General features: G+C 47.8%; 1 protein-coding gene and 1 long non-coding RNA gene across 2 annotated transcripts in view; one reads left to right on the top strand and one right to left on the bottom strand.

Annotated features, from left to right (window-relative positions):
• Baiap2l1 (BAI1-associated protein 2-like 1) overlaps nucleotides 1-13,783 on the top strand; it is a 93,588-nt gene that overhangs the window by 76,200 nt on the left and 3,605 nt on the right. Inside the window, exons 9-12 of the mRNA NM_025833.3 lie at nucleotides 946-1,093; nucleotides 3,175-3,385; nucleotides 4,197-4,268; nucleotides 5,948-6,140. Of these exons, the coding sequence (NP_080109.1) occupies nucleotides 946-1,093; nucleotides 3,175-3,385; nucleotides 4,197-4,268; nucleotides 5,948-6,140 (624 nt within the window). The remainder of the gene's footprint in view (nucleotides 1-945; nucleotides 1,094-3,174; nucleotides 3,386-4,196; nucleotides 4,269-5,947; nucleotides 6,141-13,783) is intronic.
• Gm15708 (predicted gene 15708) lies at nucleotides 1,399-4,852 on the bottom strand. Its single transcript, NR_040432.1, has 3 exons — nucleotides 4,585-4,852; nucleotides 4,191-4,230; nucleotides 1,399-2,856 (listed from the first exon to the last, which is right to left on the bottom strand). It is a non-coding gene; the product is annotated as a predicted gene 15708 (long non-coding RNA).

Below are 13,783 nucleotides of genomic sequence, written 5' to 3'. Positions count from 1 at the left end.
ATAGACACACCATGAGCCCTCCTTTCCTATTCCCAGACCCCCATTCCTAACCTTTCCCATCTTCTGTCTTCCTTTTGAACTAGAATTGACAGTGCAGATGTTTGATGCTCTGCTTGACCATACTACCTTTGCTTTAGAAATGTCATTGTTACTGTATTCCAACATAATAAGTTTTTCCCACTGATGGCACTATAGAAATCTGAAAGAACACACTAGAAAGCTCTGGTGCCATCTAGTACCTGGAAGACAGCAGCAGGAGGATCATAAATTTGAGGCTGGCCTAGACTACACATTAGACCTTTTTCTAAAAGAAGAAGAGGTGATATGATTTCGAATTGCTTCAACATAATGCAGGCCTGGCTTGCAAATCTGAGTGAGCGCGTATATGAAACAAGGTTAGCCATAAACTGATTGTCATCAAAGCTATGGTCTAAACAAGTTAATATAATACGTTCAAAATTCCTTCAAAAAATATTTCGAGTGTAGACTCCTGTAGCCAAGTAGTGCTTAAGAAGGAGCCCACCAGCCAGGCGTGGTGGCACATGCCTTTAATCCCAGCACTAGGGAGGCAGAGGCAGGCGGATTTCTGAGTTCGAGGCCAGCCTGGTCTACAGAGTGAGTTCCAGGACAGGGCTACAGCACAGAGAGACTCTGTCTTGGAAAACAAAAAAGTAGCCTACCTAGATATGATGACTGATGCCTGTAGTTCCAGCACTCAGGAGGCAGAGGCAGGCAGCTCTCTCTGAGTTTGAGTACAGCCTGGTCGACAGTTCCAGGCTAGCCAGGACTATATAGTGAGGCTCTTTCTCTAAATGAAAACTTTTGAAATATTCACAAGTAGGGAAGTGGGGTTTCTGCCATTTGGTAAAAAAGCATCCTGGAAATCTGTGTTATTCTCTCACCATGCCAGTCTACTATTAGACTAATAGAGACTTGTTTCTACAGATTGGGAAAGATTATGACACCCTTTCTAAATACTCACCAAAGATGCCCCCTGCTCCTTCAGTCAAAGCCTACACCAGTCCTTTGATTGACATGTTCAATAACCCAGCTACAGCTGCACAGAGTTCAGAAAAAACAAACAACTCCACAGGTAAGAGGCTTACTTTGATTTCTTTTATGGAAGCTTAAAAAAAAAAAAAGTTGATCTTTCTATTTAATTTTTTAAAGGTCATTTTTATGTGCGTGTTTGTGATATGAACGTAATTGTTAGGCTGGAGAGATGGCTCAGTGGTAAAGAGCACTGACTGCTCTTCCAGAGGTCCTGAGTTCAATTCCCAGCAACCACATGGTGCCTCACAACCATCTGTAATGGGATCTGATGCTCTCTGCTGCAGCGTTTGAGGACCGTGACAGTATACTCCTATAAATAAATTTTAAAAATGAATCTTTAGAAAATAATTTTTTAAAATTTGTTTAATTTTTTTTTTTTTGACAAATCTATTAACGGGGGAAATTCAGACACACGGGTCTAGTAGATGCGTACAGCCCTGGCTTTGAGTAACATATACCTCAAAGCAGTAATACTGGAGCCAAAAGTGCAGCTCCATAGTAGAGCGTTTCTAGCATGTGTGAAGCCCTTGGGTCCACTCCCAGTGTGTGTGTGTGGGGGGGGGAGTGAGAGTAAGGGAGGTGGGCTAAAGAAGGTCTAGTCTAAACCATAGATGTTGGACAGGTGACATGTCTCTGTGTGCTTCTGGGTGGGTATAAGCACTGACAGCGGCCAGAAGCGGGCCAGGCTGCCGGGTATCTGGAGTTGGAGGCAGTTGCGAACCCCTCGCCATGTGCGCTGGGAACCTAACTCAGATCCTCTGCAAGTGCAGGACCTGTTCTTAGCCACTGAGCCGTCGCTCCAGCCTGAGCAGTTGGTAATTAAAAAGGAGCGGGCCAGGAGATAATAAATTAGTTTCACACAGCGCTCCATAGCCGAAAGCTCCTTCAGTACAAATCTGATGGTAGTCACGTTGTGCCCTGGAGAGAACCCGCAGATTATAGTATTCAGCTGTAAGGGAAGATGAGAGATTGCAGCACGAGATTTCTATAAAGAAGTCAGGGTTGCTCAGCAAGGAAAAATAATAGCTTGTAGTTATTTGCTTTTGAAGAAAAGTAAAGTATACAATTAATTCAGATAACTCTGGTTCCTTCAAGTAAAAGCCAAGTGAAAATTTCTGGCAGATTCAGTGTTTGAGGTGATTAGAGACATGTTAAGATAGCAGAATTTGTGTTGTATTTGTTATGGAGATGCAGTAGTAAAGCAGGTATTTTAAAGCCCCCATGCCAGTTCCCCATTTCCTGGAGTAGCACATATCAGCTGGTGTTGAAGGTGAAGGACCATAGTGGCACAGTGCTGAAGCGTGGGTGGGGCCTGTGCACTCACTCGGCTGCCCTGGGGGCTAGAGTCTGGACCAGTCTGGGACTCTTGTGGGCTCCGTTTCTGTGTCCATCAGTGTCAGCAGTCGAGAGCCTCCCTCTGGAGGCTGGCTGGTGGCTGTTCACCACTGAGGTTCTTGACAAGCGGGTTCCTAATGATTTCTCAACAACGGGAACTCGTGTGTACATGCTCAGTGAGAAGCCACAACACCAGCATTTCCAGCTCCCTCCTCTGTAACACGGGAAAGGCAGTAGTAGGTCTAGGCTGCTGCCTCAGCTGCCTCTGTGTTCCACCTGCAAGAGCAGTAAAGTGTGGGCACTTGAGCTGCGAAGAGCTGGCCTGGCTGCCATGCTGCAGGTGAAGCTGGCACTGCGTGCTGGCCTTCTCTTATTACAAGTGCTCTGGGCTGCTGGGCTCCTCTGCCCACTGTGGAAGGCTCCAGGCTGAGGCTTGCTGGTTTCCTCCTCGTGGGCATCCTGAAAGGTCTGGAAATAGGCCAAAATGTAAATCTCCGGGCCGGTTGTGGTGGCGCACGCCTTTAATCCCAGCACTCGGGAGGCAGAGGCAGGTGGATTTCTGAGTTCGAGGCCAGCCTGGTCTACAAAGTGAGCTCCAGGACAGCCAGGGCTACACAGAGAAACCCTGTCTCGAAAACCCAAAAAAAAAAAAAAAAAAAAAAAATGTAAATCTCCATAAGGGGATCAGGTAGGCAAGACACAGAAACAAGTGGTTTCCTGGGGTCACTCATTCAAACCTGCCACCAAGCGTTCTCTGAGTCACCATTATGGCCTTGCCCACTTCAGCAAACACTGGGGAAGATCCCAGTCTACAGCGATCGGTTTCTGTTGCAACTGGGCTGAACATGATGAAGAAGCAGAAGGTGAAGACCATCTTCCCTCACACGGCTGGCAACAATAAGACCCTACTGAGCTTTGCCCAGGGGGACGTCCTCACACTGCTCATCCCTGAGGAGAAGGACGGCTGGCTCTACGGGGAGCATGACACCACCAAAGCGTGAGTTGGCACCCACCCAGCTTTGCATCAGGTTCAAATGGCCCTCGCCGCAGAGAGCTGCCGTCTTTCCTGTAAACTGCAAGTTGTCTGTGGGTGTAGGAACCTTTGTACCTCTTTATATAGTCTGGGCCACTGCTGGTTTTGCATTCCAGGATGCTGCTTTGTGCATGTATATAGGTGAGCTTGGCGCAAGAATAGATCATCAGATCATGTCCCTGCTCACAAAAGGCATAAATACTGTTTATATTTACCTATTGTGTGTGTACATGCATGTGTGTGTATACAGTGTAGATGTATGAGGACAATCTCCAGGGATCTGTTCTCTCCGTCCAGCATGTTGATTCCCGAGATCATTAAGCTATTATTGGTGTGTGTGTGTCTGTGTGCCTGTGTGTGTGTGTCTATGTGTGTCTGTCTGTTTGTGTGTCTGTGTGTGTGTGTGTCTGTGTGCCTGTGTGTGTGTGTGTCTATGTGTGTGTGTGTCTGTGTGCCTGTGTGTGTGTGTGTCTATGTGTGTCTGTCTGTTTGTGTGTCTGTCTGTGTGCCTGTGTGTGTGTCTGTGTGTCTGTCTGTTTGTGTGTCTGTGTGTGTGTGTGTGTCTGTGTGCCTGTGTGTGTGTGTGTCTATGTGTGTCTGTCTGTGTGTGTGTGTGTCTATGTGTGTGTGTGTGTGTGTGTGTGCCTGTGTATGTCTGTGTGTGTGGGGGGGGGGGGGCTAGCCTACCCCAGCTGTCATCAGGATGTCCCCAAGTACTAGTGTGTGCCTGCCTCAGGTATCACAGACGGGTCTTTCTTCTTTATCTTACCTTTAGGAGGGGCTGGTTCCCATCGTCATATACAAAGTTGCTGGAAGAAAATGAAGCAATGTCTGTCCCTACACCAAGGTAGGGCATGTGGCCCAGCTCCCTCAGCAGCTGAACTGTACCCTGTCCCTAGTGTCCCGGACACATTAGAGTTAGAGCCCCGTCTGCAGCCACCCTGGGATTCACCTTCGACGCTCGGAGGATCGGAGCCAATGGCTGCTCCTCTGTGGTTTCTCTGGTCCATGAGCTTCCCTGACTCTGCTAGGACAAGGCCCAGCCACCAACTCTTCACCCCTCCCTGTCCCCACCGGCCGCACACTGAGCCCACAGCTCACAGTTCCTCTTTTTTACCAGCAGCAGTAGCCCTGTGCAGCGCTCCACTGTGATGTTCCCTTACCTTGAATTCTGGCCTGGGGCTGTGTTTTCTTCCCTCCTTGTGTTCCACTCAGTGTCGACTGTGGGTCCATTTGCTCCACTGCAGACAGTCACGCTTCCTGGGACCCACCCTCAGTCCTCTGTTATCTGTGTTTCCTGAGCTAGTTCATCTATTTTTTTTTCACATTTTATTTCCTTTGGGGGAGGGAGCAGGTGTCACAACACATGTGTGGAAGTCAGAAGACAACCTGCAGAAGTCAGTTCTTCCCTTCCATCATGTGGGTCCCAGCAGGCGCGTTTCCCACGGAGCAGCTCAGCAGCTGCACTCAGTGTGTAACTACGCCAGCAGGCCTCCCTTGTCACCGCCATGCTGATAATCCTCAGTTCTTCAGTGTAGGCTGTGACCAAGAAAATAGCCGTTTTGGAGCTGCTGGAAAGATGGTTTAGGGTTTAAGAATGCTTTCTACTGCTGTAGAGGACCCAAAGTCAGTTCTCAGTCAGGTAGCTAGACAAAGGGAAAAAAAAAAAGCTGGACATGATGACACACGCCTTTAATCCCAGCACTCGGGAGGCAGAGACAGGCAGATTTCTGAGTTTGAGGCCAGCCTGGTCTACAAAGTGAGTTCCAGGACAGCCAGGGCTACACAGGGAAACCCTGTCTCGGAAAACAAACAAACAAACAAAAACCCACTTTGCTCAAAGGCATACAGCTAAAAGTACAGAAGCAAGACTGGAACTTAGTTATAACCTGCCCAGGCTGAGTATATATCCAGTGTGGCTACTTACGGTCTTAGGTATTTCTAACTGACCATACGATAAACCTCAGCAAGGACAAGTCCACAGTGAACTGGTCGTCTTTACCATAAACGCCTCAGGCATGCTCTCCTCTGACCTCTGACCCCTCAGTGCCACACTCAGTATCCTTCAGCCCCTCTCCTCAGAACGTAGCTCCATATGTTCCTCTCTGGCAGAGTCTAAACATGCTGTCAGACCAAAAAGGGAAACTGTCTGTCTGGGGAGGGGTAAGAGTTGTTTTTTGAGACAGGGTCTCAGTATATAGCTAAAGATAAATGCAAATGTATATAAACATACACACGTAAGCACATATGTAAACTACTATGTATGTGTGTAGCGCAGTACTGTCACCCTCTCTTCACTTTCCCTTTCATGTATGTCTGTGAACCACATGCACACCAGTGCCTTCAGAGGCTACATGAGGGCACTGGATCCTGGAAATGGAGTCACAGATAGTTGGGGACCCCAACATGAGGATGCTGGGGATCAAGCTGGACTTTATCTTTGTCTGTCACCCCAGTCCTTGGCCATGGGGTGTCTGGGGTTCCGGGGTCCTTGTCTGACTTGGCTCCCTCCCTTTTGGCGTTGAGCCCTGCACCCGTGAGAAGCATCAGCACGGTGGACCTGACTGAGAAGAGCAGCGTTGTCATCCCACCTCCCGACTACTTGGAGTGCCTGTCCATGGGAGCCACCTCAGACAAGAAAGCGGGCGCTCCCAAGGTGCCTTCTGCTTCTACCTTCAGAGCGCCAGTGTCCAGACCAGACGCCACATCCACCTCTCCCGTGAGTGTTGACTGGACGGGCTGGAGGGCAGGGGGGACGGCCTTGGCTTTTCTTCTTCACAGATCCACACTCTCCCCAGCTCTAAGCCCTCCCTGCATGTTACTCTGTCTCCTGGAGGAGAGCCGGCCTGCCTCCTTGCCTTTGTCTTAGTTTTTATCCTTTTAGCCTCTTTCTGGGCATTGTGTTCCTTTTCTGTTACTTTCTAAAACGAAGAGCTTAAAAATGGGGACTTTGTGCAAACGTTGTCTTTAATCCTAAAGTACCCTAAGAAGGGCAAGGCGGTGGCGCTTGGGAGCCTAGCTGTATCCTGGCCGGGGGCAATTGCAGGTGGGGTGTCTCCGGAGCACCAGGCACCTGGGAGCTCGAGACAGACAAGCGAGGTCCAGGCGACTTTGGAATTTAGTGATTAGCGGCAGATAATAAACCAAAACAGGACAAAAGCCATGCTGAAAATGAAGAGGGGGCCGGAAATAATGAATAGGGTGGCATCCTGGGTGGATGTGACGCTTAGATTTGTTTAAAGTTCAGTGTCCCAAGATGGAGTCCCAAAAAAGACGAAGAAAAAAAGGCGTTCCGAGTGGGGAGGCCTCCAGGGATCCCACTGAGAGTAGCGTGCTGGGATGGCCTCCAAGCTGAGAGGAAGGAAGGGGCAAGACCTTCCTCCAAAGCTTGCTGAGGAGCAAGGGCAGCCTCCTAGATGCATTCCTGCTTCTAAGAGTCAGCCCATGAGCAGCATGTGTGGCTATAGTCTTTCTGAAGTGGCATTCAAGCTGTGACAGGAAGGAGCCATTGTGTAGAAGTCCTGGGAGATGTTTATGAGGCAGAGAGCAGGAAGCATCAACATTGTGTGCAGCGTGCACACACAGGGCATAGCCTATATGGCTGGCTCTAGGTCAGGGGGACTGCGGGAGAGTTCTCTTCAGGGAGGACAGATGAGGAAATGGTAGACATGGAGGATGGCTGAGGAGTCAGGGTGCAACCTCAGCGTCCAGTCTGAGAGTATTTTGTGAACATCATCAACTAGTCATTATTCTAATTCATGATAATGTCAATAAAATATTGTTTATAAAATCAAGATGCAGTGGCAGATACCTGCAATCCTAGCACTCGGGCAGCAGAGTCTGGAAGATCTGAAGTACAGCATCATCCTTAGCTATATAGTACATACAGTATTTGAAACCAGATTGGATGAGAGATGAGAGAGAGAGAGAGAGAGAGAGAGAGAACGAGAGAGAGAGAGAAAGTGTGTGTGTGTGTGTGTGTGTGTGTGTGTGTGTGTGTGTGTGTGTGTGTGTGTGTGTCTGGATCTTGTAGTTAGTCAAGGGGCTTCATGAGTCTTTCTCATTGACAGGTCTCACTTTATTCTCTTTCCTTGCAATTGTCGTTGTTGCTGCTGTTGGTCGTTTGTCCTGGAAGGTGTCGCCAGTCTCTGCTCTGCTGATTGCATCCCTGGAGTACCCTTTACTGTGTCCCCTCACTGTCCCCTCACTGTCCTGTGTTTCTGGAGCCCCAGCACAGTCAGCTTTTCTCTGCCCCTCTATGGTCACTTGCCATTGGAGTCAGCAAGTTAACTGGCTGTCTAGTGTGCTTTAAGGTTAAAAAATCCTGTCCAAGACAGGTCTGATGGCAGGTATGCTCCCAGCTACTTGGGAGGCTACAGCAAGAGGATTGCAAGTTCAAGCCCAGCCTAGACAAATTAGTGAGATTCTTTTTCTCAATCAAAAGAAAAGGTTAGAGTGTAGCTCGGCAGCAGAGTACATACACAGCACTCGTGAAACCCTGTCTCCACCCACTTAACAACCCAGAAACCCCCACACTTTATCCATGGGGCAGCTGCCTGTTCGTTTGATTGCTTGTTTGGTATTTTGCTGACAGTTGACCCCAGAGCTTTCTGTTTGCTAGACATGTCCTCTACCACTGAGCTACATCCCTGTAGCTTTGAAAGTTTATTGTTTCTATGTATGAGTGCTCATGTTCCACACCTATGTGAGTTGGTGCTCGTGGAGGCTGGAAAAGGGCATCTGATCCCATGGAGCTGGAGTTATAGTTGTGAGCTGCTGCTGATGCTAAGAACCAAGCTCAGGTGCTCTAGAAGAGCAGCAAGTACTCTTAACCTCTGAGCCGTCTCCCTCCATCCCCCAAAACAGGTTGTTATCTTCAATCATCTTGCCACTAGGACCAAGGGAGTTGACAGAGTAATCCTCACTTCATAGGGTGGACACATTGACAGGTCCATCTTTAAACAGTAAATAGACTCAACAGTAACAAAGGGATTCCCCCACCTCCCACAAAAGAAAAATGTGCGGGGCGTGGTGGCACACGCTTTTGATCCTAGCGCTGGGAGGCAGACACAGGTGCCTCTCTGTGAGTTCGAGGCCAGCCTGGTTTACAGATTGAGTTCCAGGAGAGTCAAAGCGGGGAAACTCTGTCTCAAAAACAAGGGAAAAGCACATAACCCGTGTCACCCTCAGGCACACGGAGTCAGCAATGGTAACCGATTCTTCACTTAGCATTTCACAGTTGAAATAAGACCTAGCTTTGTTTTCAAACCTCTTACCTGCCTAAATCAAAAGCTGCTGTCAATATTGAGAAACTGAGGCAGTGTGGTAGCACGGGCCTGTAATCCCAGCATTCAGGAGGCTGGGGCAGGAGAACTGTAAGTCTCAGGCCGGTCTGGACTAGATAGTAAGACTCTCTCATAAACGTAAACATGACCCCGTCAAAGGAAAAACAAGTGAGGAGTCTACCCCTCTTCTGCAGTGCTCCTGGGCCCTGAGGGGACAGCATAATCACCTTGTTTAGAGCTGGGCTCATAACGAAGTCTACAGTGGCTACAGATTTTTGTTAAAGATCCGAGTCCCAAGTTTTGTCCCAGTCCTTTAGTAAAATCTAAGAAACCTAATAACTACATTCTTATCTAAGGTCTACTTCGGGATATGGGAATAGCTTTGTGGTAGAGTACTTGGGTAGCATGCACAAGATCCTGGAATCTGTCCCAGTACATACACACATGCAGACAAACACGTGTTAAAAATATAAAATTAAAAGAAAAAAAAAACATGACCGAGATTATAAACAATATTTAAATCAACATCAAAACCCCAGAGAGCCTCAAACCAAAGACGACCATCACACTTGCTCTTTGAAGCAACACTAATTCTGCTGATTCCTGTCTGTGTTCCCGGGACCCCTGATTTGAGCCTGTCTAATGAAGGAGCAGTGTCAATGGGAGATCGGCCCTTCTCTCTCTAGTTTGCCTAGGATCTTGAATATTTATTGAAAATAATATAATAATAATAATAGCAATAACCTAGGGGGCTAGGGATATAGCTCAATGGTAGAACGATCAACTAGAATGTAGAAAACCCTGAATTTAACCCTGAGCACCATTAAAAAAAAAAAAAAAAAGGATAGATTTGATTTGGTTCCCTTTTCTGAAAGCTAGAAAATTTCAGTAATGCTTATATTTCCAGGATATGATTATCATTATGTTTCTTTTGATACAGATTTAGATAAATATAAACAGATGGATGGGTAGGTGGATGGGCGGTTGGTGATTGACATTTTCACCTCCAGTCCTGACCTGACACCCACACACGGTGGACTCATAACATTTTCTCCAGCCACCACCAACTGAGCCACCACGCCTGGACCCTGCCTGGCTGGATAACTTAAGAGAGACATGGATTACAGAACCGTGGGAAACAGAGAACAGATGGCAGCCACTTCCTAGGTCCTGCAGTGGATTGAGAAATGTCCCTGTAATAGCACAGTGGTTATCAGCACAAGGAGGTCTAGGGAGCTGGGAGCTCTGACTGATAAGGCACATTCCACAGCCTTCTCTGCCGCTTACCAGAGACCTGATAAGATGTCGGATTGCCTTCCTGATCCAGAAGATAGCCAACTGGAAGAAAGCTAGCTGGAAGTACCAGCTAGTAAAAAAGTCAAAGGCCGGCAGACAATGATGGAGATGTAGCTCAGTTGTTACAATTCTTGCTCAGCTTGAATAAAGCTGTGGGTTCCACCCCCAGCACCACAGAAACCTAGCATAGTGCTACATACCTAAAATCCCAGTTCTCAGAGGTGAAGGCAAGAAGATCGGGAATTCAAGATCATGGCTAGCCTTGGCTACATGAGACCCAATCTCAAACAAACAAGCAAAACAGCAATTGGCTTTCAAAATCCAAAGGCAGAAATATTTGAGAGTCCTTACCCAAGCTTGCGCCCAGTCCCACTAAGGATGCTTACTTTGTCTTTGTACTCGGAGGAGAAATGCACAGTGGCCCTACACAAATGCAGGGGGCTTCCCGTTAGAGGATGGGGGTACATGCAGACTTGTACACCATTGTTACCAGCTACAGAAAGGACAGACACCTCTTGGATATTTCAGGATCCTAGGCAGACTACAGAGAGAAGGGCCACCCTCCCCTTGGCACTGCTCCCTCATCAGACTCCAGCTCAAATCAGGGCTCCCAGGAGCAAAGACAGGAAGCCACAGAATTAGCGTTGCTTCCAAAAGCAAGCATGATGGCAGGTTTTGGTCTGGGACTCTCTGGGGATTTGTAGTTGATTTAAATATTTTTTATAATCTCTTTCATGTCTTTTTTTTTATTTTACTTTTTCCTTTCTTTCTTTCTTTCTCTTTTTCTTTTTTTTCTTTCTTTCTTTCTTTCTTTTTTTTTTCTTTTTGGTTTTTTGAGACAGGGTTTCTCTGTGTAGCCCTGGCTATCCTAGAACTCACTCTGTAGACCAGGCTAGCCTCAAACTCAGAAATCCACCTGCCTCTGCCTCCCGAGTGCTGGGATTAAAGGTGTGTGCCACCACGCCCGGCTTTATTTTACATTTTTAACAAGTGTTTGTCTCTGTGTGTGTGTGTGTGTGTGTGTGTGTGTGTGTGTGTGTGTGTGCCTACCACATGCATACCTGGTACCTGAAGGAAGTCAGAAGAATTGGAGTTACAGAGGGTTGTGAAATATCATGATGGTCCTGGGGATTGAAGTCAGGACCACGGCGAGAGCAACAAGGGCTCTTAACTACTGAGCCATCTCTCTGGCCTTAGACCCTGGCCTTGAACTCACAATTGCCCTGCCTTCAGCTTCTCAGGTGCTTTATCACAGACATGCATCCCTACACCCAGGGAAACGCCCATTCGTTTGAGTTTGAGAACATGTAGTGCTATGAAGATAAGAGTGGCCTTTAACTCAAAATGTTCCTCCTGTCTTTACCGCCCAAGTGCTGAGATTTCAGGCATATGTCATCATACTGAAATGGCCATCTTTACTAGGTGTTCCAGGTTCCCTAGGCTTTCTCAGCGGGACCCAGCCCACCCGGGGTCGTCCAGCCCTTTAATCCTATGAAAGTATCTTCCTGAGTCCTAAGGAATAAGCTGTGTTAGGGTAACCCAAGACCATCTTGTAAGGGATCAAGCTCTTGGCGCTGTGCATCTCCACAAAGACCTTAGGAAGGGGACAGTGGGACAGAAGGCAAGTAACCAGTGTATGCGACCGTGGACACCAGGTCGTCAGAGGGTCTGCATTCTTGGAGTGAGCAGGATCACAAGAAACCTCGACTCTGCCTGTTACCTTATGGACACGGACAACCTCCGGTTGTCATCTCCCTTTCCAGTCTAAAGGCCACCGCTGCCCTGGTGTTTTAGGGACAAGATAGCCCACTCTCCTAATGGCCTGCCTGGCCCCATCTGAGCACCTTGGCTTGGCCAGAATCATCCCATTTTGTTTTGTGTGCTTAGGGACCAGTACCTTACTGGCTGCCAGATGACACAGCTTGGGTAACAGGCCCTGCCTGTCTGCCATGGTATCCCCAACTGCAAGGAAAGGGAAGTGGGGAGGGCAGATTTGGGGGCAGCAGTCATTCCTGACTAGGAAGTGGGAGGTATGACAGCTGAGCTGGGCAAAGAATAATGGTGTATTTTGAAGTCACTCTGATGGACGGCACTAAAAGTTAGTCTAGAAATTAGAGTGGTGCTGGAGGGGTGAGGCAGGGGAGTCACTCCAAAGGAAAGTTACACTTTCAGACTACTGAAAAACTCAAGCAGCAGAGGAAAAGCTGCCTCAAAACTCCCAGTGCAGATGTTTGTGGACCTTTGTGGTGGCATTATGCTCTGAAACATCTGTGGGAAGTTGAAAACACATCGTCACCTAACCTGTGGCCCATCATAGCTTAGTAAGACAGCATACTGCAGAGTGCCAGAAGCTGTCTCAGTACTACACAGCGCATCCCATGGGAAAGGACTGTATCATCTATCACCAGCCCAGGGAAAGACCACATCCAAAATTCACAGTATACTTTTCTATTCTGTATCACTTCACACTATTGAGGACCACCACACCACATCACCTAAGTCAGGGACCTGCCTTTAGTTGGTTTTCAAGTAGACACTTTATTAAAGGATAGCATACAAGTGCATGCACCAAGCACAGGAATAACACATAAAGACTACACACCTTTTCTTCATTTTTTATAAACAAGATCATATCGCGGGCTGGAGAGATGGCTCAGTGGTTAAGAGCACCAACTGCTCTTCCGAAGGTCCTGAGTTCAATTACCAGCACCCACATGGTGGCTCACAACCACCTGTAATGAGATCTGACGCCCTCATCTGAAGACCGCTACAGTGTACTTAGATATAATAAATAAATCTTTAAAAAAAAAATCATATCACCCACACTAGCATAAAATTTGCTGTGTAGCCAGGAATGCCTTTGAACTTCTGATCGTCCTGCCTCCACTTCCCCAGTGCTGAGATTATAGCTTGATGCCACCATGGCCAGTTTATGATGTGCTGGGAATGAAACCCAGGGCCTACCAGCTGAACTACATCCCGAGATCTTTGGGAATTGAGTCAGGGTCTATGTGGCCCAGAATGGCCTCAGACTCTTCTCTTCTCTTCTCTTCTTAGCCTGCCAAGGGCTGGGCATGCGAGCACCGGATACCAGACCTGGCCTTAAAGTGAATTTTCTTGAAGTGACTGTAGAATCAGAAACAGATTAAGAAACATCATTCTGAGAAAACCGGGACTTCCTGTGTGCCCCATAGTTACTGTCTCTTCTCTACGGCCAGGATCCCCATGGCCTGGCACTGAGATCTCACAGGGACAGAATGCATAAAAGTCAAGTGCTGGTTTCCTGCCGGACTTTTGGTCGTTTCTACCTGGGGCTGTAAGAGTTCAGAGTGTGGTGAGGCACCTTAAAACGCACTGAGCGTGTGGTTTTAGGAGGTTACAGCAGGTGCTGTCGGGTAGAGAGCAGGCTAGTCTCCAGTTGAGGATCTGGTGCTGTCCTTCTAAGGCCACACAGGATAGGTCAGTGTTTGCCCAGAGGAAAACAGAAGGGAGTGTTTTTCTATGGGAAGAGTCTGCTTATGTTAACTGAGGCAGCCTGGGGCTGCGAGGCTGCATTGCTGGTCTGACTTCTGGGCACCAAGGGGCTCCTTCCAGACTCAGACTGTTGCCTGGCATACTGCTCCAGGCAGTCCAATCATGCCAGCAATTTGAGCAGGCAATCGACAGGCCAGACCTCCTGATGTCCTTTAAAAAGAAATCATAAATTGGCTCTTAACGATCCCTATCAAATGAAGTTACATCAGAGGTGACTTGTCCAGAGGCCCGCTAAAGAAACAGAGTG

Source organism: Mus musculus, chromosome 5 (genome assembly GCF_000001635.26).
Source record: "Mus musculus strain C57BL/6J chromosome 5, GRCm38.p6 C57BL/6J".
Classification (NCBI taxonomy): Eukaryota; Metazoa; Chordata; class Mammalia; order Rodentia; family Muridae; genus Mus; species Mus musculus.
Note: the sequence above shows the minus strand (reverse complement) of the source record. Positions and strands in the feature narration are given on the sequence as shown.